Source organism: Sesamum indicum, linkage group LG9 (assembly GCF_026168435.1).
Source record: "Sesamum indicum cultivar Baizhima isolate 11 linkage group LG9, ASM2616843v1, whole genome shotgun sequence".
In the NCBI taxonomy this organism is placed as follows: Eukaryota; Viridiplantae; Streptophyta; class Magnoliopsida; order Lamiales; family Pedaliaceae; genus Sesamum; species Sesamum indicum.
In genome coordinates, this window is record NC_142665.1 from 26,103,125 (window position 1) to 26,128,421 (window position 25,297).

At 36.1% G+C, this 25,297-nt stretch overlaps 5 protein-coding genes across 6 annotated transcripts; all 5 read left to right on the plus strand.

The window, feature by feature from the left end:
* The first annotated feature begins 151 nt into the window (after positions 1-151).
* Positions 152-2,994, plus strand: PUX1 (plant UBX domain-containing protein 1). The gene is made up of 7 exons (XM_088884755.1): positions 152-311; positions 1,267-1,363; positions 1,445-1,513; positions 1,677-1,744; positions 1,859-1,988; positions 2,108-2,212; positions 2,577-2,994. Exons 1-7 carry the CDS (start codon positions 234-236, stop codon positions 2,771-2,773), a joined length of 744 nt encoding a protein of 247 aa, XP_088740881.1. The 5' UTR covers positions 152-233; the 3' UTR covers positions 2,774-2,994.
* A 1,881-nt stretch (positions 2,995-4,875) lies between these two features.
* Positions 4,876-10,548, plus strand: G6PD5 (glucose-6-phosphate dehydrogenase 5). Of its 2 annotated transcripts, none has more exons than XM_011100522.3 (16): positions 4,876-5,193; positions 5,598-5,823; positions 6,110-6,195; positions 6,491-6,545; positions 6,635-6,821; positions 7,403-7,560; positions 7,666-7,734; positions 7,817-7,875; positions 7,981-8,017; positions 8,281-8,352; positions 8,582-8,729; positions 8,890-8,985; positions 9,571-9,641; positions 9,746-9,861; positions 10,057-10,102; positions 10,197-10,548. In XM_011100522.3, exons 2-16 carry the CDS (start codon positions 5,647-5,649, stop codon positions 10,362-10,364), a joined length of 1,545 nt encoding a protein of 514 aa, XP_011098824.1. In that variant the 5' UTR covers positions 4,876-5,193; positions 5,598-5,646; the 3' UTR covers positions 10,365-10,548. The 2 variants fall into 2 exon arrangements, with proteins under 2 accessions (XP_011098824.1, XP_011098825.1); XM_011100523.3 differs by having other exon boundaries at positions 5,193-5,334.
* A 4,158-nt stretch (positions 10,549-14,706) lies between these two features.
* Positions 14,707-18,525, plus strand: LOC105177386 (RNI-like superfamily protein). The gene is made up of 2 exons (XM_011100520.3): positions 14,707-16,231; positions 17,098-18,525. Exons 1-2 carry the CDS (start codon positions 15,353-15,355, stop codon positions 17,644-17,646), a joined length of 1,428 nt encoding a protein of 475 aa, XP_011098822.1. The 5' UTR covers positions 14,707-15,352; the 3' UTR covers positions 17,647-18,525.
* A 229-nt stretch (positions 18,526-18,754) lies between these two features.
* LOC105177389 (cytosolic Fe-S cluster assembly factor NBP35) lies at positions 18,755-21,091 on the plus strand. The gene is made up of 3 exons (XM_011100525.3): positions 18,755-18,999; positions 19,104-19,205; positions 20,029-21,091. Exons 1-3 carry the CDS (start codon positions 18,957-18,959, stop codon positions 20,946-20,948), a joined length of 1,065 nt encoding a protein of 354 aa, XP_011098827.1. The 5' UTR covers positions 18,755-18,956; the 3' UTR covers positions 20,949-21,091.
* A 717-nt stretch (positions 21,092-21,808) lies between these two features.
* LOC105177390 (glyceraldehyde-3-phosphate dehydrogenase, cytosolic) lies at positions 21,809-25,262 on the plus strand. Its single transcript, XM_011100526.3, has 11 exons — positions 21,809-21,967; positions 22,249-22,349; positions 22,940-23,055; positions 23,133-23,232; positions 23,372-23,518; positions 23,603-23,663; positions 23,743-23,840; positions 24,349-24,491; positions 24,577-24,660; positions 24,857-24,946; positions 25,028-25,262. Exons 1-11 carry the CDS (start codon positions 21,940-21,942, stop codon positions 25,071-25,073), a joined length of 1,014 nt encoding a protein of 337 aa, XP_011098828.1. The 5' UTR covers positions 21,809-21,939; the 3' UTR covers positions 25,074-25,262.
* The last annotated feature ends 35 nt before the right edge of the window (positions 25,263-25,297 follow it).

Consider the following 25,297-nt stretch of genomic DNA (forward strand, 5'->3'; position numbering starts at 1 on the left):
AAAATAGACTTATTAATGTAAATAATGGTTTTTTCAATGTTTCATGAAATATTAATAAAAATTATTAAAAATATGAGCAGCGGGTTCTGGTGCGCCTGATCCGACCCGACCCAACCCGGATCAAGAACAGCACTCAAACCCCAACGCCAATAGCCCCTTCTCGAGAATATATCAGAAAAGTTGAGGAGACTCGGATAAATAGTAAAACAGATTCGGGATTACTTTGTTCGGTGATGACAGTTGATTCCACACCAGATTGGAAGCGCCGAAGGTTCACCGCTGTTTCTCCAATGGACTCCGAATCAGCTAAGGTATAAGTTTTGTAGGTTTTCTCTGATTTTTGAAGCATTTCGGTGTTTCTTGATTTGGGGTTTATAGTTCTCGAATTTCTTTGTTTTCTACCTCGTGGGAGTTAGTTTTTTCCTTGAATTTATTCGCTAATTTGAATTGCTAGCTGCAAATTTATAGGTTGCGTATACATGTTTTGCTAATATGTTCGGTCTTTATAAGTCAGTTGTAAGAAATTTGTTTTATGATGAGGTGAAGAACTTGATTCATCATAAAGAGTTAAGATAATTTTTCTCCGCTTAATACGTTTTTTGTTACATAGCTTCGGATCTTGGTAGGTAGTGTCGGAGTTGAGTGTAACTTTTCTTTATGATCAGTGAGGAAGGAGTTTAATAAATTGGTTTAGAGGTGTATGCTGCCAAGAATTAGCAGATATCCAAATAATGCAACTTGTTAAGACAGTGTTCAGAAAATTGGGAAAAAATTGATGGTTGTCTTGATCATACCATTAGATACATTATCTTCATGTTTATCTCTATCTTTTATCTTTGAGCTGTTTGAATATAAACTTTTTCACTCTTTCTTGTAACGCCTGAATGAGTCATTCTTTTCCTCAAAGACCATAGGTTTTGGATGGTGATGGAGTAAAATAGATGCTAACATCAATTGTTGGATTTTGTTTTTACGCTGAAATGGTAAACACATAATACTTTGGAACAGTAACCCACTAATATTTTGATATTAGAATCACCAAGAGGTGCATGCATTTTTCTAAAAATCCAGTTATATTATGTTCTAACACTTCTGTTTTGATAAATTTTACATGTTTAAATATGTCGAGCAGTTTACTTTTATCACATGGTGTCTTCTTGCAATCAAGCAACATAATTGTATACTGTGTCCTAGATTTTGATTTGAAGCTTCATGGATGCTTAACTTAGTGATGTGCAATTAAGTTTTTTCTTCTTTGAGTGCCAGGCAAGGCTTGCAGCTGCTAAAGAAAAATATGGACGTGAAATTCGAGTGTTCGAAACATCTGCAGCTTCTGCTACTCCGAGCAATGCTTCTGACATTGGTACATTCGACTTATGTTTAGGCTAGTCACGATTGTTACCTAATGACACATTCATGGTTCTGACTTTAAACTTTTTTCCAGAGGAGACGGATGACTTTTATGAGTTTACAGCTGAGGACTACTACCGGATTTTGGCAACTAAAAAGGAAGGTGATGCATGCAGAGTCAGTTCTAAGATGGATGATTAAATTCTAGATTAGTGATCATCCTGAAATCAATCCCAGATTGCAACTTCAATCTGAACAGGAAACTAGGTAGATATAGATAATGGATTTGAAACTCTAATGTTTTCGTGTTGCTGAACCGAATGCAGATAAATATTTGAAGACGAAAAAACTCCGGGATGCAGAAGAGGCTGCTCGTAGGTCAAGGATGACAAAGGTGTTAATGTGGTCCCTTAGTGGCTGTTATTTTCTTTTGATTTTAAGGATACATCTGGCTGTCCTAGTTAATAACTTATTAGTGTGACTCAAATGTTTCATTCTTGCTGAGCAGGCGGTGATCAGAGTACGTTTTCCTGATAATCATACACTGGAGGCCTCATTTCATCCATCTGAGACAATTCAGAGCTTAGTTGATCTTCTGAATAAAGTGGTTACTCACCCAGAATTGCCATTCTATCTATGTAAGGACACATTACTTCTTGTTTTTCTTTCTTTGGTCAAACCCGTTTTCTCTTTCCTGAAGAAGATAATCAAGTCGTTAAACTGAAGAGACTAATCTTAAAGTTTGCTTCTATTTCAGATACCACACCTCCAAAAAAGCAAATAAAGGATATGTCCCAGGATTTTTACTCTGCTGGTTTTGTTCCTGGTGCAATCGTTTACTTTGCATACAATGTGCCAAAAGGTATTATAATTTCTTCTGCGGAGGTCTTTCCTATACTTGCCTCCAAATCCTACTTCCCTGTCGCCGACATGACCACAACAAGTCCATAACCCAGTTTCAAGAAACTTCCATGAGTGGTTGTCGGATACCTCGATTTTTTGGGTAAAGAGTTTCTTATCTGGTGAAGAAATTTGGAAACTTCATTTGCCAATGGGAATTTGTGTTTTACTTACTAGTTTGTGTTGGTAAACGACATTTTAAAGTTTAGATAAAGTTATCAGCTCCTTTTCTTCACATTTTTTGATATTTCTTTTGCAGAACCATGATGAGTGTCTTCCTTTGAGCACTACTCTAACCAATGATGCTTTATTTTGACTCTCTTAAGGTGATGATGGGGCTCAATTTGCTGGTCCATTCCTTCAGGAGGAGGTCCTGTCTTTGCTAGGTCTGGAGTTTGTGGCTGAACAGGCAGTGCCTGCGTCCCAGCCTGCACCAGAACCCGTGGTATCCAGCCCATCCATTGTTCCGGAGAACAAGCCCAGTGAGAAAAAGATGATCAAGCCAAAGTGGTTGAAAATGTGAACGCCAGTGCAATTCTTCTCTCTTCGTCTTTGGTATCTGTGGTTGTTCTTTGGCTTGTTATGACGGGTGAGCAAAGCATGTAACTTTGCCATGTTCAGGTTTGTGGTGATCATTCCAAACACGGCTGATAATCTACTTTGCTGAAACACAAAATGTCACCATAAAATTTACTGTGAAGTGTGAATATATCTGTTGTTTAATGGTAATCCACAACTTGTCAACCACTTCTTGCAATCTTACACTGATTACATATTTAACTCTCCCCCCCCCCCCCCCCATTTCTTCTTCCGTTTTCTGGTATAGAAATGGGGTCAAAGAAGGATTTGCAAATCCATCTCGACTTTGCTATTGACATAAAAGAGCACTAGAGTTCAAATTTTAATTATAAACTATGTGCCTATGGTTTGCGACTTGAGTATAGTTTATTGAGGGAGATGCCATCATAAAAGGATGGATGGTCACTATACACTTCTTTTTTTATCAGTGGCTGCTTAGATGGGTTGAATGTTAGGTGATCGCCTCGGACATCTTTATCTTGATGCACAAATTTATTGAACATAAGTTTTCAGTCTTAGTGCCTAGCAACTTCAATTTATTATCATGCCATGTCTGGTTTCAATATGGTGAAAAAAGTGGCTAAAATGCATTTTACCTCTTGTTTTGTTTTGAAATAGCTGAAATCTAGTGTGCTTTCAAAATAGGATAAAATTCCTTTTGTGTTTTGTGAAACTCAACAAAAAATACTTCTTCTATTAGTAATTAATGGAAGATGCGCATTATGTGTCCCTTGTGCGCTTGGGAGCATTTTTTAAGCTATTTTTGACCTTATTTTTTGGCGGGAGAGGAGGGAGGCGGGGAGAAGTGGGGAGGAGGATAAATGCTTCATCGTTGTTTAAAAAATTACAAATACCCCCTCAAATAAAAATAATTATGTAGTCGTTAGACGGTGAAGTGAACAATACTATTTTACTCTTATTGAATTTTTAAATAAAAAAATAAAATAGTATTTGAAAAAATATAAAAAAATTTGAGGGTAAGTAAAATAAATAATTTAGAGGGAATATCAGTTCGTAAAAACAATTTATAAAATTATAAAATATATATGAAATTATAATTTATAATTTAACAGGGCATTTAAATTAGTTTATTACAAAATATTGAATGAAAACTTAAGGAAATGGCTCGTTGTTAGATGTACGTTGTAATTTTTCAAACAACATTGAGATATTGGTCATTATGCTAATCTCAGGGGAGATGGTTATAATTTATTCTATAATATGAATTAAATAATTTGTTGAGTCCAAATATTTTATTTGTTTTAAATCTAATGGTTGAGATTAATTGATTAGATCTAACGATTATTATTTGATTGAAAAAATTCCAACTGTCATTAAAATAAGAAATAATATATATTAAATAAGAGTATGATAGTTATTTTATTATAAAGTTAATGCTGATAGTTAGATTTAACGGAAATGAACAATTGAGGTATGTTTAAGAAAGTAGAGGGATCTTTTGCCTATTTTTAAAATAAAAAAGAGTTTTTAGCTAACCTTTTTAAAACACATATGCATGTTAGGAGAAAAAAGTTGCAAAAACAACAAAATTGAACCTCAATCTCAAAATTTTCAGATTATTTCATCTTATTCAATCACACATACAAGTTTTGCTTATGTATTACCAAAAGAATTCAAAAAGAGAGGTATTAATTAATAAAAAAATATATGTTTATTATTACAATTATTTTATTTTGCCCTTCTCTTCAAAACAAAATGATTGGGAATATTCTACTTTAACAAATCTTTCTAACAATCAATACCAAATTTGATGAAATTTTCAAATGTAAAGGACTAAATTTGACAAGGTCACGAATTAAATCCGAATAAATTATATTGTTGAAGGGCCACACAAATCATATTTACTCTCAAACAAATTCAATTTTTAAGCTACATTTCTGAGATGACAAATTCTTAATTTTTAATAATAAATTATTTTGAATTTATTGGAATATTTATATTAAATTTGTTGAATATTAATATATTCTAAATCTATTTCAATGATTTGGGTGAGATCCAAATATTTCGGTTCAAATGTTGTTGCTTTTAACCAAAATGACTTGGTGAAAATGGTTAGGAAATGAATGGGACCCATAACACAACGGCTATTGCCGGCGGTTGAATTTTGACGGCGGCTGAGATGATCCTACCACCCCCCCACGGCTCAATAGTCAGAAACACAAGTGGTAGGTGAAAGCTCCATGCTTGAAACCAGCCCCACCGTCTGTCTACACATGGAGTGCTGAAAATAAAATATCTGAAAATTCCTTCACCAACCCAACACAACAGAACTCTCTCGCTCTCGCTAGTCAATTTCTACAGTTCTGCCAAAAAGATCGTATCATATCGTACCCAAATTCAAACGTAAGAAAGATGCTTGTTGCTGCTCTCTCTTTTACTTCTCGTGGGTGTCACATATTTATTCACTTCTGCTTCCTTTAACTTCTGTCGCATGATCTTTGGTTGTAATCTGAGGAAAAGAAGAACTTCTGCTGTTTTTGTTAGGTGAAACTGCATACACCTAAGTTGGTTGATCAATGATTCTTTTTTGTTTTCTGGGGTTAAATTTTCACGGCTTCAGATTCTTGTTCGGATTATTGGATCAAAAAATTTGGTTGGCTTTTTGCATCGTAGTAAATCATAGCTTAGAAGGAAATTTAAGTTTTTGAGTTAGTTGTAATCAGAACTTTGTAGTTTGATTCTCTTGTGAAGCAATTACTTAGTAGGATTTGATTATTGACATGAGCAACTTGCTGTTTACGCTGCAGATCAGGAGATTTTATCAAGCATCTGTCGTAGCTTGTGTGGATAGGGAGAATGGCGGCGTCCGGTGAGTGGTACTGTGAGAAAAGACCCTTCTCGAAGAATGAGTCTTTTGCAAGAGACAATGAGAATGTGCCTGAAACTGGGTGCCTCTCCATCATTGTTCTTGGTGCTTCTGGTGATCTCGCTAAAAAAAAGACCTTTCCTGCACTTTTTAACCTTTACCGGCAGGTTAATCCCAATCTTGGTCTGCTTTATAGTGTTCTCATTAAATTTATTGTTTGCTACATGGTTAATTCATTGACTTAAACTAAAATCATGCCTCGAATTTGTGGATTGTCATTATATATTATTCTTTAGATCAAAAGAAGTTGATATTCCCAACCAAGCTTGTGGATTTGCTAATGTAGTAGTATTTAGTTCAACTCATTTTCTTTTTGTTGGAAGCTGACATGAAGTGTCTTTTGAAAGCAAATTTATCTCTTATTGCTGTTTTGGGGTCAACTGCGATATTCAGGGATTTCTACAATCGAATGAAGTTCACATTTTTGGCTATTCAAGGACCAAGCTATCTAATGATGAATTGAGAGATCGAATTCGAGGGTAATTTTCCTTATCCTTACATTTGAGTAGATGGTGAAAGTTATTTTCTGCACAATTTTTTGTCGACAAACTTTTGTCAGAGGCACTTTATTGCCTCTGTTTCTTGGCCTTTGTATTTGAAAAGTCCAAAGCTGAAGATGCTGGAGAATCATCCTTGTCTTTATTAATAAAATTGTGCACGACATTCTTCTTTGTAACATATTTTCTTTATGTTATTCCTGGTTTTAGATCTATCTACAGCTAGCTTGTTTGGTGACTTTTTGGCTCCACTTGGCTGTGTAATTACCTTTTGTAGGTTTCTTCCCCAGGGGAAAGAATTGACAAATGATGTTTCAGACTTTCTGCAGTTGGTTAGTTATTGCTGGTTGCCTGTTTCATCATGCATAACCTTAAAGGATGATGTATGCTTACTATTGGCAACCTTTTCTTGATAATGTAGATTATATATGTGAGTGGCTCTTATGATGCTCCGGAAGGGTTTCAAGAATTAGATAAGGCAATATCTGAGCATGAAGTATCAAAAAACAGTACAGAAGGATCATCCCGGAGGCTTTTCTATCTTGCACTTCCTCCATCAGTATATCCACAAGTCTGCAAAATGATCAAGAGTTATTGCATGAATAAATGTATGTATTCTCTTTCAAACTAGTTTTGCATCATTCTTTCATGGTGCATTTCCTTTCTCCAAGAATGATCTCTGGTTGTCTTAAGCTCTATCTTTATCATCACTCCTTTATATGTAAGCCCGGAGGATACTGATGGTATCAAAGTGTTAATCAACCATATGTCAAATTCTGTTGCAAGACATTTAATTTGATATACGGAGAATGGTAGCTATTTGTTATTGTTCAAAAGAGTAGAGAAACAAGGATACTAATGCAAGACTATGAATCTTGTATTTGTAGACTGGGGCATATTGAGCCTTTGCAAGTGATTCAGATAATATAAACTCTGTAAACTTTGCTTAACAACTTAGATGTCTTCTGCACTTGATTTGCTTCATACTGCAATGATTTAGGAAAAAGGATAATTGGAAATCCCCTTCACCTCCGGAGAAGTTAGTTGTGTTCATTCTGTCTAAAATTCATTATTCTTTTGAATCCTGACAATTATGCAGGCCTGGAATGATTCATATTGTTTCTTCACATGTGATGCATATGCAGCATTAAGTACAAGTTTCTTGATGACTCGATATAATTTCTTTCAGCTGATCTTGGTGGATGGACTCGTATTGTTGTTGAGAAGCCCTTTGGCAAGGATTTGGCTTCAGCTGAGGAACTAAGCTCCCAGATAGGAGAATTGTTTGATGAACCACAAATTTACCGTATTGATCATTATTTGGGAAAGGAATTGGTGCAGAACTTGGTAATACTCAACGCCTGAGTCAACTGCTACTATCTTAGTCTAGTTAATTGGCAAATTATTATCATCCAGCACTAACATTCATTTCCATGTCTTCAAACGTTGCAGTTGGTGCTTCGTTTTGCAAATCGCTTCTTTTTACCTCTTTGGAATCGTGATAACATTGCTAATGTGCAGGTAAGTTGCTTGCTTAATCATGAGGTAGTTTTGTATTTTTTCCGTACATGATGATTAAATCTTTCACTTCTCTTTCCCACAGATTGTGTTTAGAGAAGATTTTGGGACTGAAGGTCGTGGTGGATATTTTGATCAATATGGGTATGATCTGCACACACTTCAGGGTTCTTCTATTGTGATACTAAATCTTGTCCTACAACTGGAGGAATGTGTCTGTTACTTATTTTGTGTTTGTTTACTCTGCAGGATTATCCGTGATATTATCCAAAATCACTTATTACAGGTGAATCTTTTAATCGTATCCAGAAACTTAACTATTTCTATTTGGAATTACCATACTCAAATGTCCTCCACGAGGTCACATCTAATCTCTTGTTATTGAACTGAAATCTGCCTGATTTTATAACTTTGATTCTCATTGAAACACATTTGGTTGAGTGGATCTTGCTGACCAAATTCCAAACTTAGAGTCAATTTAACATTCACCTTAAATTAGCATAGTTGGCCTATCTCCTGCATATGTTGATAGTTCATGAAAATTCGCAGGTTCTTTGCCTTGTCGCCATGGAGAAACCCGTCTCCCTGAAGCCTGAGCATATACGAGATGAGAAAGTGAAGGTATATATGAAATTTCACTCCTGCAGGAAGCTCATCTGCAAGTACTTTTCTTTTCAACATTTGCTTGATTAGATTGGTCAATGTTGTGTGGAGATTTTTTATACCTTTCTGCTGATGGATGTTCTTATTTAAGTTCTTTTTCTTGAATGGTTATTTCTTGTGACTCGGTTCCGTGAGTCCTGCATAAGACTATTTCCAGTTTCACTAATGAGTTTGTTGGGACTCTCAGGTTCTTCAATCAGTTGTTCCTATAAAAGACGAAGAGGTGGTGCTTGGTCAATATCAAGGCTATAAGGATGATCCAACAGTTCCAAATGACTCAAACACTCCAACCTTTGCAACAGTAATTCTACGTATACACAATGAAAGATGGGAAGGTAAACAAGATATTACAGTTTCTCTGTCATTTATACCTTTATTTATACTTTTCTCCGTCAAGGGATGAAAGCCTTGAATTTAATAGAGGAACACTTTTCATAAGTTAGGATACGTTCTATTTAATCTAGCATTTCCTAAAACGATGATGAATTGCTTTAGGTGTGCCTTTTATACTCAAGGCAGGAAAAGCTTTAAATTCGAGAAAAGCTGAAATCAGGGTTCAATTCAAGGATGTTCCTGGCGATATATTTAAATGTAAGTACAGAACTCATATTGTAAGTAGACCTCCACTTTTTTCTGCATTAAGTGGCTCTTATGTTGCAAGTTTGGGTACAGATTAAGTTGAAAATTTAAGGGTACTGTGAAAGAAACAATATTTTAGCAGGGCTTGCAGATGATTGCAGTAAATGTGGCAATTCCTTTTGGTTTTAGGCCCTTTTCAAGCTTAACAACACATTATTACAATTAAGAACTTAATGCTTCTCCAGATTCCTGAAGATCAAAATATAGTTGAGATGAATACTTGAAATGAATATGCATGCCTCTCAAAGGAAATGAACAGTTTGTTTATTTCTTTAGGATTGTGGATCTTGGGTTAGTGATTGTCATAGACTTCTGTGAGGAAGAAGGTAATGAGTTTTGAGATGTTCACTGTTTAGCTAAAAGATTGCCAAATTGGTCTTTAGACTATGGCAGCCGGAGGAACTATGGGCTAGTTCTGCAGTGAGTTTTCATGTTGACAATCTTCTCGACGTAGATAATGACATGTTTAGATTTTTTACTGTTAATTTATCAGTTTTATCAGCAGGACCATTCTTTAGTGAGAGTTGGGTTATGCAGGTCAAAAGCAAGGAAGGAATGAATTTGTGATTCGACTGCAACCTTCAGAGGCCATATACATGAAGCTAACAGTAAGTGTTTCGTTGTCCTGGAACTCCTAGATATTCTGTCATGACTTGATTTTGGTTGTCGTGGTGTCCTAGAGGTCATAATTATTTTCAATCCTCGCATGCAGGTCAAACAGCCTGGATTGGAAATGTCAGTTGTTCAGAGTGAACTAGACTTGTCATACAGGCAACGCTACCAAGGGGTTGTCATTCCTGAGGCTTATGAACGGCTGATTCTTGACACGTATGATTTTCCTATCTTATAAACACATGATTTCTCTGTAAACTCTACATGGGTCATAATGTTATCAGCAGTGCATGTATTAATGGAAATAAACCATCTCCATCCACATTGGATAAAGACGATGTATTCTGGGAATAATCTGGATAACCCATTTTCCGTTGATAACAATAACTAGATGGATTTTCTTGTTTACAGAATTAAAGGTGATCAGCAGCATTTTGTCCGCAGAGACGAACTGAAGGTAAACTAAACTAGTTTCTCATAGCTCATATCTAACGGAAAATTCTCCAGCTGATCAACTATATTAAGGATTCCTGTACTTGTGGATCTTGCAGGCAGCCTGGGAGATCTTCACTCCCCTTCTGCACCGAATAGATCAGGGAGAGTTCAAGTCACTTCCTTACAAGCCGGGCAGCAGAGGCCCTGTGGAAGCAGACGAACTGTTAGAACGCGCAGGTTATGTCCAAACACACGGGTACATATGGATCCCCCCAACCTTGTAACTAAGTTTCTGAAAGAGACACACCAACCCCTGCCTTTTTAATTCCCTGTTGTTACTATAAACATTTCGCCATTCATGTCTGAGACCGAGATTGAGAAATATGTAACGGGTCGGTGTATCAATGCCCTTATGTAATAATACATGGTGTTCCAAAAGGTAATAAAAATGGAAGTCTGATTGATGCTTGCTTCGCTTCACACATCTTTGGAAGATCTCATGTCCAAATTCTGAAGTAGAGATATTACATGTTATCATCAGTTGCATCTCAGGAAAGAGAAGAATCCTTAACTAACAATTCTACTGAAATATGCCCTGAGATTTGAAATAACTGTCCAGTAAATAATTCCAACAACATAGAGAATCAAATACCTTTGACTACACAACAGAATAACTAAAGCAACCGAAAGTTTGAAGGTTGCCTCAAATTAAGGAAGAATAGTCTGATACTGCTTGCTTGGATGAGATTTACCATGTTTTTTTCGGTAATTTTGTTTCTGTAGAATGATTCCTTAACTGACACACTTAAAAGAATATCTACCTACCCTTTAAAGTTCCCTTTTCCTCTACAAATATAGAAATAATTATATACCTTGATACTGCATTTATTTTCATTTTTTAAAAGAGAAAAAATGTGAGGGGGGCATATAGAAATCCATTGACTGAGGAAAGAACATTTTTCCTTTATTTTTATTAATTATGCGGATTATTGAGGAAAGAGCTTTAAGGATACGCAGTGGGAAGAAGGGTAGTTGAAAGCAACTATGATGTGACAAAGTCGCATTATTAATGAAGGAGAGACGTGTTGGTATTCTTCTCTTTTCTTACAAGCTCATTATTCCTTTCGATCCACTCAAGTAAATTGCTTACTACTCTTTTGTCACTAATAACTGTACAATATTTCGGGCAAGCTACTTCTTCCACCCTACCACATTTACCTTACCTTACCCCCTTACAATTATACTATACTTTTTCTAGTTAAATTGACGAAGCTGTCCTCCTATGATTATAAAATTATGAGTTTGAATTTTAATAACACGTGGGATGTTATTTTATTATAATAATAGTCGTTTTTCTACTTCAATAATAGGTATTGATTAGATATAATTTATTTGATATCAATGCTTTATAAATACTTGTTATAGTTATCGGTAATTAACTAATAAATTCAACGTAATACACCTACAGCCCCACACTTCCGTAGGACTCGAACATGTTGTTATACTTAAATTTAAATTTCATATAAAAAATTTGAAGCAATAATATGTCAGTGATTAAGAAACAATAATTATCAGACAAAAAATTAACTAATACGATGAATTTGACTCCCACTTAAAGTATGTACACTTTTCTCATTTTATATCAGCTTATTATTTGATTATCATTGTTAGTACGATAGTCATTGAAAAAATATCTTTCATTGTTCGATGACATATTTTCTTTTTTTTTTTTTTTTAAATCAAGGGATTAACAATATAGTACGACGAGGCTTCGTCAGGTAAATTAAGAAAAAGATAATATAATGATATAATTGTTGTTTTTATATAAAAAAATAATTTCTAATTCACTTTACTAATTTGGTTAGGTGAGGAAATTGAACCACAAAAATGACATAATATTAGGATATTATGTAGTTGTCAGCCTCAGAATGCACCATTTAGAGAGGTCCACTTTTTCTTAAATATGAATTATATTGTCCAAATCTGGGATAGCAGCTTAAATTACTGGTCAATAATTCATGGATCAGTGTATGGAAGAACTATAAAGAACCAAGAAAGTAGTATATCCACTTGGGAAAAATATTTTATAGGAATATATTAACCAGCACACTGAAAGAATCAAAATAACCTTTTCATAATGTCGAAATATTTTTACAGGAACTAAAATTCGTGTGTTTTCGACTCGTGTTAGGTTACACCTGAACCAACCAAGTCTTTTACTTTAAAGTTTAAAATCATGCAATGTGGACATGTACAAATACGTATATTTGTCCCTATAAATGCCCCACAACTATTTTAGTTTACAGTACATTATTATTATTTTTCCTCCAACATTCTTTACTGTTTTTCCAAACTCACAAACTGAGTGAAAATCGAATTTTTTTTATCAAGGATCATTCGAACAACATAATAATTTATTTATTTTTTCAAATTTTCAAACATTTGGGATTTAAATTACCCTCTAGATTATTTGGATCCTTAACCGAATCAATATAAGTCTACTAATCCAATTCATTGATGAGAGTTTGAGGGGTTGGATTTAGAAGCTCTCAAAACAAGAAAAATAATTGCAAGAGGTAATAAAAATAAAGTATGGCTACTGATCTAGGCCGCGCGAAATCAGGATATCTAGGTCAGATTGTTGGGTTGGATCGCTGGTTCGGATTGCTAAATCCCTATTTCGAACTACCTGTAGTGGATCCTGAGAACAAAGCAAACGTGAGACTAGCCGAGTAGCCCTCGACGACGGCCCTCCGATGCTTAAGTTAGAAAAGTGGGGTCGAAAATATAGTAATGAGATCGAGTGAGATCACAAATATGGCGGTAAAATGAAGTGGTGAAAACGTGTTTGAATAATCATAAATGAAGCTATTTATAGTTGTACGGTACCCGCTATTTATGCGACACGTGGCCCTAATAAGAGCGAGCCACGTCACCTCCTATAAAAGTCTGCTGTCGCCACTACTGCACCTGCATACTGGGTCCCACGCGCGCAGTCATAGCATACATAAAAAGGTGATGAAAAATACAGGGATATTTCGGTGATTATGTAACTTCCCTTATCAGCTGCAAATTAAAATATATAATATTTGCTAGTAACTTTGTCCCTACCATCTCTGCCCCCATTAAAGTATTTATTATTCTTTTATTGAGCCGAATTACAAAAAAGAAAATAAATGAATTTACACCCACCAAACATATATAAAACCAAACATATGCTTTAGGCGTGGCTTCGATGTCCATTTCGGGTGATCTAATTTTCTTTTTATTATGTAATGTGATTTTTTTCTTAAAAAAAAATTATGGCTTTATATATACCCACCATATTTTGATGCCGTTTTCATTAAAAAAAAAAACAAATTTACCTTAATATATGTTTTTAAAGTTAAAAATAAAGTTATACAGTGAATTGAGACATTTGAGATTCCCAAAATATTTGGCCAAATTAATTTTAAAAAAAGTTATAAATTCATATATTTTATAAAATGTTAGACTTTGTTTTAAAAAAACTAATATTATGCTGTAATGATAAATTTGTAATTAATTTGAAAATTGTTAAGATTTTAGAAATAAGTTGCCAATTCTCTCCCTTTTTTCTTTTTTCTTTTTTAAAGAAAAAAGATGTTATAAGCTCATAACATTTTATTTATAGACATTATAAGATATATATATTTTAAAAAATTAGTAAACGCTTTGTTGCCTCTTATAAATTGTCAAACATATTCAATTGATAAGTCATAAGAATTTGGGATAATTCACCACTACCCTCTGCAATTTGGTATCATTATACGTAGGTTTCATGTGGTTGAGAAAATTACATCTAGTATTCTCGACATTTGCTTCCGTCTAAAAAATATATCGCCATGTTAGTCAAAATTCACTGAATTTGTTGATATGACAAAAAAAATGGATGAAACTTTATGTTTACCCCAACTGACTTATTACTGACATATTGCAGGTTGAATATATTTTTTTTCTAACAAAATTACCATTACACATCTTTATATACTAATGCATGTGAGGAGATATATCTTAACCCTTATAATGGTAGTTTGGTAAGAAAATATTTATTTGACCTATGAAATTTTCATTCAAATTTTTTGTTAATATCAACAAATTTAGTATATTTTGACTAATATAGAGATCTAATTATTAGACAAAAACAAACGTCACAGGTCCTAGAGATAATTTTCAAACCACATGAGAATTACGTATAATTGCACCAAACCTTATGAGAGGGCGGTGTAATATATAGCCAAGAACTTTGTATGTACTTATTCTTATAATAGTAGTTGTCCAATTCCTAATACGATTTTATAATTGTTTTGCTGTCAGTTCTAATCGGGCATTGATTAATAATAATAATAAGCATTAAAATAAATAATGAAATATTATTATTGATGGAAAACTTTATTTAAGAAGCATAGAAATAAAAGTGATTGTAGTTTTATTGGCATTGGATCCTTCCTTTGGGGGGTTTTTTTTGCCATTGGACTTTTTCTCATTGTGCTCATGCAATTAGGGTTTTGTAGAAATTAAGGACGCCACAAGGAAATAAATACGAGTCAAAAAAAAAAAAAAAAAGAAAAAGAAAATCCAGAACTCGATTTCCCACCACGCGTCTCTCTCTCTAAAATATTATACCGATTTCCTCTCTGTTACTTACATCTCCTTCCCTTATTAGGCTTTTCTTGTTCCTTCCATACAACTCTGTATATATAGAGAGATATATACGTATAATGAGAATTCTACGTGTGGTTTCTTTCTGCTTTCCTCTGCATAGTATGTCTACAATGCCTACACATGATATACTCTCTTCTGTGTAATCTTTGATGGGTCAAAGGTTTGATTACTGTTGGGATTAGATTCTCGCACCGAATATAATCGCCACCTCCTCCATCTGATTTGTGGATTTCATCTTCACATTGCTTTCATATATATATATATATATTTGTCCTTTGCTTTGTGATTGTTGATATTGTTTGGCATTGGTATTGTATGTTTTGTTTGGGGTTTTCTACTCACAGGAAGGCTCTTTCTTGATATTGCCCCATCTGAAGGTGTGTTCTTCATCAAACCCATATGCATATTTTTCCTATTTTAATGGGTTAATCTTCTATTCGGATTTGTACGTGCGTAGAGGAGTTAGCAAGATTTGATATTTCTTGGGTGCGTCTGATTCTGTTTTTCGGGATAAAAAAGTGAAGGCCTTTAAATATCTGGTGTTTTTATTTGGTAATTGGGAGCCTTGATTAACATAGCTGGACAAGCTATGGTGTTAAATCAAGAAGAGAATGTGTGCGGCGGTGTAAGGTCTGATGATGGTTATTTCATGGAGGGATGGCCGGGTGCAGAAACTGAAGAGTTGGTGGACTTTGATGATTCTGAATCTCATGAGGGTTATGAAGATATTGCTGATTTGTTGCCTAATGATCCTTTTGGGATGGAGATCAATATAGGTTTGCCCAATGATCCGTGTGGCATGGATTTCAATATAAGTTTGCCTACAGATCCTTTTGGTATGGATTTCAATATAGAGGCTACTGTTGCGGCCATTACTGGTTGGATTGAGGATTTTGGTTTGAAAGCTTGTGGGTTAGAAACTGATGAAGCTTCTGAAGATAAAAATACTGATGACAACAAATTCTTTGCCGAACTGAACTTTGTTTGGACTAGCTCTATGGAGTATGAACAAGAGGAGGGAAAGAACGAGGTGGTTGGTTCTGGTATAGAGTCATACCCGCAGGATGGGTCATATGATGACCGTAATATGTCGGGTAGTGACATGGAAGGGTTAATGTTCTTTGGTTGTGAGAAATATCAGAATGAGCATGTGAACGAAGCTAGTGTTGCTGACGGAGGTGCTCCAGCAGATGCTTTATTTTTTGCTCTTGGTTATCTTGGTGTTATGGACCTTCTTTCTGTTGAAAGGGTTTGCAAACCACTGCGTGATGCTGTACAGAATGACCCACTTCTTTGGAGAAATATTCACATTGATCTTCCCTTGAATGATAAGATCACTGATGATGATCTTCTGCGGTTAACTAACAGGGCTCAAGGTACCCTTGCCAGCTTGAACCTTGTGAAGTGCTTCAAAATCACCAATGCTGGTCTGAAGCGTGTGCTCCAAAGCAACCCAGGAATGACAAAGGTCAGTTTATTTTCGATGGGCTTTTTGTTTTGCTCGTTTATTCTTCTTTCATCTTCTATCTAATATATCATTAAGTTTTTTATGACTGTATATACCTTCTATAGTTTTTTACCTTGTTATATTGGTTTGCATAGTACTATGACAAGGTGATATGTAATCTGTAGATACTGTACTTGGTGATGTATAATTATTTTTTATTTTGTATAACCTCCTTCCTTAATGTAACTGTATTCTACAGTAACCTTTTGTTGGTTGGGTGGATGGAGGGGCGGGGGAGGGGGGACGAGTTGTTGAAGAACACATCTCTTGGCTGGTGTCAAGGAGTGACAATATTTGAAGTAACCAATACTTATGGGATTATGGTACAATGAGTTCAATGAATAAGCTATTTCTGTGATTGCTTTTGCGCAGTTCCTCTAGAAGCATCAAAGGGTTGGAATAGCAATCTTTTGACTTAATGCATAGTTCATTTGGTTCTGAGATACCAATTATCCCATTTTAGTAAGTCACAGTGTTAATTGTGTTGACTTATATATCCCCATAATGCTGAAACAAATAGAAATAATAGCTGTAAGAATCAATTGTTATCCTCTTTTCCATGCTCTTGGCTATTCCTAGAATGTCTATGACCCTATATAAGTAAAGAATATTGATAATTAAATCAGGTGAACTTTTATTATTTTCTTCCTGGAATACTCTCCATTACTTTTGGGAACTTGTAGCTTGCTCAAATAGTGTTATTTTTTGTTACTTTCTTACACAAACTTTTTGAACATATTATGTTCTTTCCTGGCCACTCCTTTGTCAATCAGCTTTTATTCTTAATCTATGTGACCTTACATATTCTCCCACTTGTGTATCTGCAGTTAAGTGTGCCAGGATGCACCAGGCTCAGCATTGAAGATGTTCTGCACGATTTAAAGGTCTTTAATTCTGTTGCCTTGCCTGGTATAAAGCTCCTAAGAATATGTGAGCTTTTTGGTTTAACGAACCAGCACCTCAAAGACTTTAAGCTTTTATTAGGGGCAGATGAGGACAAAAAGCCCAGCAATTATAAACCAAGGTTCTATCGTGCGGGACAGTTATATCTCTCTCTTGACGATGAACGTGTTATTGACGTTGAAACATGCCCGAGATGCCAGCATGCGAGATCAGTTTATGATTGCCCGGCTGAGAGTTGTCAAGCGAAGATCCATTCTGTAAATGCATGCAGAGCTTGCATCTTTTGCATTGCTCGTTGTATAAGCTGTGGATGCTGCTTGGATAATAAAGCATATGAAGAGACATTCTGTTTGGATTTACTTTGTTTGGACTGTTTGGCACAGCTCTTGAACTACCAGGATAGGGTGACCTTATCACCATTGCACACTTGCTTGCGCCAAAAGTCAAGTTACCACGTCGTCCTATATGGCTGAGCACCTGACTTGAGTAATGTCTTTGAACGCTTGTGGAGTAATGGGGCGAAATCATAGGACTATATGCGCGTACCAAATCCATTACAGAAAGGATGAGTGTACCATGAGGCTGTGAGATCTGACATTTTCATTGAAGATTTGGTGCTTAAAACCATCTGAGTGGGTTAAGGTGGCAAGACTTTCAGCTCAAGAACATGGAGTCCCTTAAATGTTGAAATGTGAAATCTCAGAGATATTCTAACCCCTCTTCTGTCAACATGGGCATTCCATGAAAAATATTGTGGAAAGGGGACGACAGTTTGGCTGACAAATGATGTAGGAGAGGCTTATAATGCTGTTTAAAGTTCTTTGTGAACTTACATATGCTGCCAGAGGAAACACAGAGTTCTGACGATACGATATGTCTGTTCCGACAACAAGGTACCAACAAGTAACAGTCCAGCATTGTTTGGTAATTCCTTGATGAGACGGTAAAGAATATCACATGCTCACTGGACGGCGGTGATGCTTGTTTGCGTTGGCCAAGATATCCTATGCCCATTGGACAGCGCTGATGCTTGCTTGTGTTGGCCAAGTTGGGATGGAAACTTGAGACAGCAGCTCTGGAGAGTGGTGGTCCTGGGAATGTCTGTTGATTGGTGTAACCTTGAATGCTCAGATTTCACTAAGCTGCGTTGTGGTACTTGAGACAATATAAGCAGTCATTTCGTAATTTTCAGTACTCTGTAAGAATTGGGAGCTTCATTCTTGAGGCAACGAAGCATTTACTATGTCTTACTTTCGTTTCGTGGTTGATATCGTAACATGTTAAATGTGCTTATCATTTTTTCAGTGGATATTTTTCTTGTGAGTAATTAGTAAAATGATCAATTTCTTGTACTTCATTGAATTAAGCTATCAAATATGTTGTTAATTAAATACAAACTTTTGTTTTCATATTAAAGCAAGATAATTAATATTAATTAATACGATCTTTGGGCTAAGTAGGATAACGGGCCTGAATAGTTATGGGCTTTGAAGGTCAGGGCCATACCACTGAACTGGCCCAGATCATACTGTCTGAGGCCCAATCCAAGAACGCCGACTTACCCTCATAATCGAAGCACCGACTTTGCGCCCAGGATATGGCGACTTTAGGCTTGCGTCGTGCGTTGAATGAATTTCTTACTCTAGACGAACCTATAATTCTCTTTAGGGTTTCAGAGTTGAAATTTCCCTCGTCTTTTATCGATTTCGTTCTCGGATAAATCAATCGTTGCGTTGTAACCAGTCGTAGAATTCTCAGTCCACAGCTTGGGAATCGTACAGGAATGGGAAACGATGGCTATGAAATCCCCGAGAACGCCAATGAACGTGTGTATATTATTTAGATATTTAAATTTTCAATTTTTTTAGCATAATTAACATGAGCTTAATTCGAGGTTTCTCTTAGTTGAAATTGTTGCCTTTTACTTCAGATTGCCCGGGGCCTCAGTCCGAATCAGCTGGAAAATCTGATGCTTGTGAAGGATGTCCTAATCAGCAGGCTTGTGCTACTGCTCCGAAAGGACCCGATCCAGGTCCATTTTTTTTTTTCGATTTTACCCGTTTTGTTGCAAATAGTTTCTTAATAGGCGTTCAGTCATTTTCTGTATATAGATAGAATTGGATCAAGTTATTGGAGATCAATTGTTTAAGTTCAGTTCATTGATATGACAAACCAGGCTAATACAATCTGGATTGATAATTTTTCAAGTTCGCCTCATGCTTAAATGGATAACTTAGATGAAGAATATGGAATCTTATCTGGCCTACCCTTGAACTTGTTTTTTGCGCATTAGAGATTGCATGAGTTTGTCATGTTTTAGCAATAAAAACCAACTCTAATACAGTTTCAACATCAATAAATTCCAGAGCGAGCTGGATTAATTTGTTATTGGGATGGGTTGGATTTTCACCCCTACTTTTTAATGTTCGAATTTGATATGTTTTTAGTTAACTATTATACTTTGGTTCTGTTGACTGGTCTCATAATTAATAAAAGATAATAAGCAGTGTTATTGAAAGTTGTGATGTGCTTGCTTGAATTATATGCATAGACGCAGTGTCATGTTGGTCAGTTAAATATTTGATATCTACTGGGGAACAGGTATTCAACTTGAGTATTTTAGGTGGCAATGTGAATCTATTCAATATGTGGTATTTATTTGCTGGGTGACATGTTTGACTTACATCTCTGATATTGAGAAATCATGGAATGCCTCTATTGCCCAGAAAAAAAAAAAATCTTAACTGACCATTTGTATACTTCTATCTGCTCAGTGTTTAGTTTGGGTTGCCAAAATGTGCAATTATGCTTGATGATTAGCTTCAATTTCACTAGGGTTGGTTTGTTTATTCCAGATTTGGTCTCCATTGTTGAAAGAATGGCAACAGTGAAACACAAGATACTGGTCTTGTCTGGCAAGGGCGGTGTTGGCAAGAGTACGTTCTCAGCCCAACTTTCTTTTGCCCTGGCAGCTATGGATTTCCAGGTGGGTCTCCTTGATATTGATATTTGTGGTCCAAGTATCCCAAAGATGCTCGGTCTGGAAGGTCAAGAGATTCATCAAAGCAACCTTGGTTGGTCTCCTGTGTATGTTGAGTCAAACCTTGGAGTGATGTCAATTGGATTCATGCTCCCCCATCCTGACGAGGCTGTCATATGGCGAGGACCTCGGAAGAATGGAATCATCAAGCAATTTCTGAAGGATGTGTATTGGGGAGAGCTTGATTTTCTTGTGGTTGATGCGCCACCTGGAACCTCAGATGAGCATATTTCAATTGTTCAGTTCCTCCAGGCAACTGGAATAGATGGTGCCATTATCGTTACTACACCCCAGCAGGTGTCCCTCATAGATGTAAGGAAAGAAGTTAGTTTCTGTAAGAAGGTTGGATTACAGGTTCTGGGTGTAGTTGAAAATATGAGTGGTTTGTGCCAACCGTTGTCTGATTTCAGATTCATGAGTGTGACCGAGACTGGTGAACAAAAAGACATGACACAGTGGGTTATTGAGTACATGAAGGAGAAGGCTCCAGAAATGCTTAATTTGGTTGCTGTTAGTGAAGTTTTTGATAGTAGTGCTGGTGGTGGTGCTAAAATGTGCAAGGATATGGGAGTTCCCTTCCTTGGGAAGATCCCGTTGGACCCTCAGCTGTGTAAAGCAGCTGAAGAAGGAAGATCCTGTTTTGATGATAGTAAATGCCGGGTGAGTGCCCCTGCATTGAAGGCGATCATAGAGAAACTATTGTCACAACTGGAGGTATCAAGAATGGAGGATTGATCCTAGGCGTTTGTTCCTAACTGATGTAGCCTGATAATTTATTTCATTTTTAAGTTTCTCTTCGTCATATACGTTCTTCATTTTGTTTGAGTTAATGGAGAAAGGGTTGTCTAAAATTAATAAAAGGAAGTTTTCTTAGGTTATTCTCATGGAATTAATAGAATGACCCCATTCTAAATAATTGCAGGATATAATTTTTGTTTGGTGTACACCTATTTGGGGTCACTGAATAAATTGAGGCATGGAAATGGAATGGAGCTTGTTGGTTTCATTATTGCATCACATTTCTTGCTTTTTGCAAAGGATTGCAAGATACCGTACTTGAAATCATAACGTCATATCATGGTTGGTAAGAATGTGGTCCATCAATTATTGTAACTACTATAGATGCATACAAGAAAAGAATGACAGTGTTATGCTCTGATGTCGTAGACAGGTCCGCCGTTCACATGCAAACCAACCTCTAGTTTCTCGCCTAACGCTCAAACCTATTTTTATAATTTAAATTTGGAGTTTTTTTCTTATGGAGCTCGAGGTTCTGTTTTATTGGATTTGGCAATTAACGTCTCGTGTTATTTATTTATAATATAAAATACTTTACAAATTAATAAATGATAATCCAAATTTCCCAAACAAATACTAAGTGATTTGATATTTTTTCTTTTAGATTCATAAAATACCATTATCATTATTGATATTTATTTAATTTAAAAAATGACCATAAATTTAGGATTTGAAAAGTAAAATAGTATTCAGGGTCGTCAGAGTCACGTGCGTGGATCTATAGTTGTCCCAAGAAAAACGGCCTCGACAATTCCGCCTCTTGCTTGTGTGCCGTAACGCTCTCATCATTTCCCATTAATCATTTTCAAATATAAATACCCGCCCGCCCAACACTCTCCCACTTACCACAACGTTTTCTCTATTCCTACTACACTAGCTCCCTCTCACCTCTCTACTCTCTCATATTTCTCCAGATCTCTCATTCATAATGGCCAAAATCAAGATCGGAATTAACGGTATATGTTCTTTCTGCATCATTTCTACGTAGATCTAACCCGCCTTCTTTTTGTGTGTGTGTGTGTGTGTGTTTTGGTTTATGATCTTGTGTGTTGAGGCTGCGTTGGAGCTAGGTCTGCATAATGTGATAATATGAATTCTTGTGAATTTACGGATCATCTAGTTTCACTGTTTCTTCTCTGTGATGTTCATTTAGATCTTGAGATTTTCCCTGGCAAAGTTACGAGGAAACATGCTGGTTTATGATTTCTCAATGCTTCAATATTTTGTGCTCGTGTAGGATTCGGAAGGATCGGACGTTTGGTGGCGAGAGTTGCTCTACAGAGTGATGATGTCGAACTTGTTGCTGTCAATGATCCATTTATTTCCACCGATTACATGGTATTTTTTTCTTCTCAATGTTTTGTTCCTTTCCAGTTTAACAGGATTCATGCGTTAATGTTGCTTATAAGATCCCTGTGTTGTTTATTGTTACGTTTGAGATTAACTTAATTTTTGTCTGACCTTTTCTCTTAAGAAACGGATCTCCGCATTCTGTTTTGGATCTCTTTGATCTTTACTTGATTGATTTGGCTCGAAATGATTTTTGTCAGTGCGTGTAGATTTTGTTTGTTTTCGTGTTTACTGTGTCTTAGTAAGTATGCGCTGCCAGCTTCAGCATAGTTTAGGTTGAAGCACAGTTTATAAACAAGGTACACTATCTTTGTGTCTATCATACTTTATATGCTCCAGTATTGCTGGTTTGCAATATTTTCTTTCTGTCCATTCAGTGTCTTCAAAGTTTTTGAGGTTTCATACAACCATTGTTCTAGAGGAGTTATGTATGTTCAATAGAGTTTATCACTAGAGCTAAATTTCTTAAATTGGACGCAACCTTTCACAGAACATTATTCTTTTGCAAGGATTGCTAGGATGAAATTCCAGTGATCTTATTTTTATCTCTATCATGGTTCTTATCCTGTCTTGTGCAGACCTATATGTTCAAATACGACAGTGTTCATGGTCAATGGAAAAAGCATGAACTTAAGGTTAAGGATTCAAAGACCCTTCTCTTTGGTGACAAGCCAGTGACTGTCTTTGGCGTCAGGTACTTTCCTCTCTTATCAGCTTGAGGTGCAATTAATCATATATTTATTGATACTTATGTCTGCTTCTAATGAGTAGGAACCCAGAGGAGATCCCATGGGCTGAGGCTGGAGCTGACTATGTAGTGGAGTCCACTGGTGTTTTTACCGACAAGGACAAGGCTGCTGCCCACTTGAAGGTTTAGCACTGAACTATTCCTTTTCTCTGAAGTTGTTGCCAATCCATAATGGCTGCATTGACTAACACAGCAAGTATCTGGGAAATTGCTAGGGTCATTGAGTAATTGAATGATTTTTGTCCTCCTATCTGATTCTTAGGGAGGTGCAAAGAAGGTAGTAATTTCTGCCCCAAGCAAGGATGCCCCTATGTTTGTTGTTGGTGTAAATGAGAAGGAATATAAGCCCGACATTAACATTGTTTCTAATGCTAGTTGCACTACCAACTGTCTAGCACCATTGGCTAAGGTCTGTATTGCAACTCAATTTTTCAGGCCACTTAGATGCAATAAGTACATCATGAACTAATTATGATGCTTTCTAATGTTACAGGTCCTCAATGACAGGTTTGGTATTGTTGAGGGGCTGATGACCACTGTCCACTCCATTACTGGTAAGTTTACTTGTTAGTGACTTTTCTTTTTTAAACATGGGTTTGATGTAGTGGTTAATGTTTAATCTGTGTCTTTCAGCAACACAGAAGACTGTTGATGGTCCATCGATGAAGGACTGGAGAGGTGGAAGAGCTGCTTCATTCAACATCATTCCCAGTAGCACTGGAGCTGCTAAGGTGACTTTAAAATGCAATCTATATTACTACAACCTTGGGTTCAGCTTCCATCTTGATTGCTTTTTACTTGTGTGTCTTTTAGCTCGAATTCCTTCTTTGGCCTTTTTAAGTACTAACTTTGAAGATAAGAATGCAAATAATTTGTTCCAGTAGACTAAGCTACACAATGAAATATCAGTTTGCTTTTATAATCTGGGAACGGATAGAGTATCTCTCCTGATCAAGTCAGGTGGGATTCATTTAATCAGTTGAGAGCATATTTTGTATAGTTGTGAGAGTTTGCACACACTTGGATGCATATTTCCAACTTGTTTAGCAGCATACTCGCGACTATTATTATTATTATTATTATTATTTTTGTTATTGTCTTTGTCGTAAAATTCCTCACTTGAGCACTTCCAAGTCACAATTGCATGTACTGGTGTATCCTATAATTCTAATTCACATAATTGACTGTTTGTTATACTCTAGTGGGCTTTCTTAATTAATGCAGTTGTAATGATTGCAGGCTGTTGGGAAAGTTCTTCCCTCTCTAAATGGAAAGCTTACAGGGATGGCTTTCCGTGTTCCTACTGTTGATGTTTCAGTGGTCGACCTAACTGCAAGGCTTGAAAAGGCTGCCACATATGATGAAATTAAAGCTGCTATCAAGTAAGTAATTTTTGTTTTGTCTGTCTATTTGAGGCCTCAGTTCAATTACATGTCTTGAATATTCTCATTACTTGCTGTTATGCAGGGAGGAGTCTGAGACTAACATGAAGGGAATCTTGGGATACACAGAAGATGATGTAGTGTCAACTGACTTTGTCGGTGATTGCAGGTGAGATTTCTGTGAATGTTTCGCAGGGTATTGTTTAGTTGATAGTTGTTTATACATTGTAGTTATTTGGTTTAATGGAATCCTGTTCCCCAGATATCTAGCCATCTATATCTTTACCCGACATTTCTTGTTCCTGCCAATGGAAAATTGTTCAGCTCAAACAAATAACGAACCAAAATTTCATTGGTTTTGACAGGTCTAGCATCTTCGATGCCAAGGCTGGAATTGCACTAAATGGCAACTTTGTGAAGGTTGTCTCTTGGTATGACAATGAATGGGGTTACAGGTAAGAAATTATGTATACTTAGAAATGTAATTTTTCATTCACTTTAGCAACTGCAATATTAACAATTCTGCTGTATTGCAGTAACCGTGTTGTTGACTTGATCCGGCACATGGCAAAGGTTGCATGAGCGATGCTTATTGGAGAATCCCTTCTTTCACCTGTTGTTCACTTTGGTTGCAACCTTGGTTTGGTTGTTTAGGAATAACTGAACTGCTGAAGTTCTGAGGATTTGTCTTAACTCTTCTTTTGCGGAATTTTCTTCTTAACATGTACTTCAGCTCCGAGTTTAAGATTTATTCTACTTTTTTGGACAAAATTGGTTTTTCGGCAATGCGTTTTCTTGTTTCATGT

Coding starts and splice junctions, on each gene's coding strand:
- PUX1 (XM_088884755.1), top strand. CDS start 234: ATGACAGTTGATTCCACACCAGATTGGAAGCGCCGAAGGTTCACCGCT. Junction 1,514..1,676: donor TTTGGCAACTAAAAAGGAAG/GTGATGCATGCA, acceptor AACCGAATGCAG/ATAAATATTTGAAGACGAAA. Junction 1,745..1,858: donor GTAGGTCAAGGATGACAAAG/GTGTTAATGTGG, acceptor CTTGCTGAGCAG/GCGGTGATCAGAGTACGTTT.
- G6PD5 (XM_011100522.3), top strand. CDS start 5,647: ATGGCGGCGTCCGGTGAGTGGTACTGTGAGAAAAGACCCTTCTCGAAG. Junction 7,735..7,816: donor ATAACATTGCTAATGTGCAG/GTAAGTTGCTTG, acceptor TCTTTCCCACAG/ATTGTGTTTAGAGAAGATTT. Junction 10,103..10,196: donor TCCGCAGAGACGAACTGAAG/GTAAACTAAACT, acceptor TGGATCTTGCAG/GCAGCCTGGGAGATCTTCAC.
- LOC105177386 (XM_011100520.3), top strand. CDS start 15,353: ATGGTGTTAAATCAAGAAGAGAATGTGTGCGGCGGTGTAAGGTCTGAT. Junction 16,232..17,097: donor GCAACCCAGGAATGACAAAG/GTCAGTTTATTT, acceptor GTGTATCTGCAG/TTAAGTGTGCCAGGATGCAC.
- LOC105177389 (XM_011100525.3), top strand. CDS start 18,957: ATGGGAAACGATGGCTATGAAATCCCCGAGAACGCCAATGAAC. Junction 19,000..19,103: donor CCCCGAGAACGCCAATGAAC/GTGTGTATATTA, acceptor CTTTTACTTCAG/ATTGCCCGGGGCCTCAGTCC. Junction 19,206..20,028: donor TCCGAAAGGACCCGATCCAG/GTCCATTTTTTT, acceptor TGTTTATTCCAG/ATTTGGTCTCCATTGTTGAA.
- LOC105177390 (XM_011100526.3), top strand. CDS start 21,940: ATGGCCAAAATCAAGATCGGAATTAACG. Junction 21,968..22,248: donor AATCAAGATCGGAATTAACG/GTATATGTTCTT, acceptor GTGCTCGTGTAG/GATTCGGAAGGATCGGACGT. Junction 23,056..23,132: donor GTGACTGTCTTTGGCGTCAG/GTACTTTCCTCT, acceptor TCTAATGAGTAG/GAACCCAGAGGAGATCCCAT.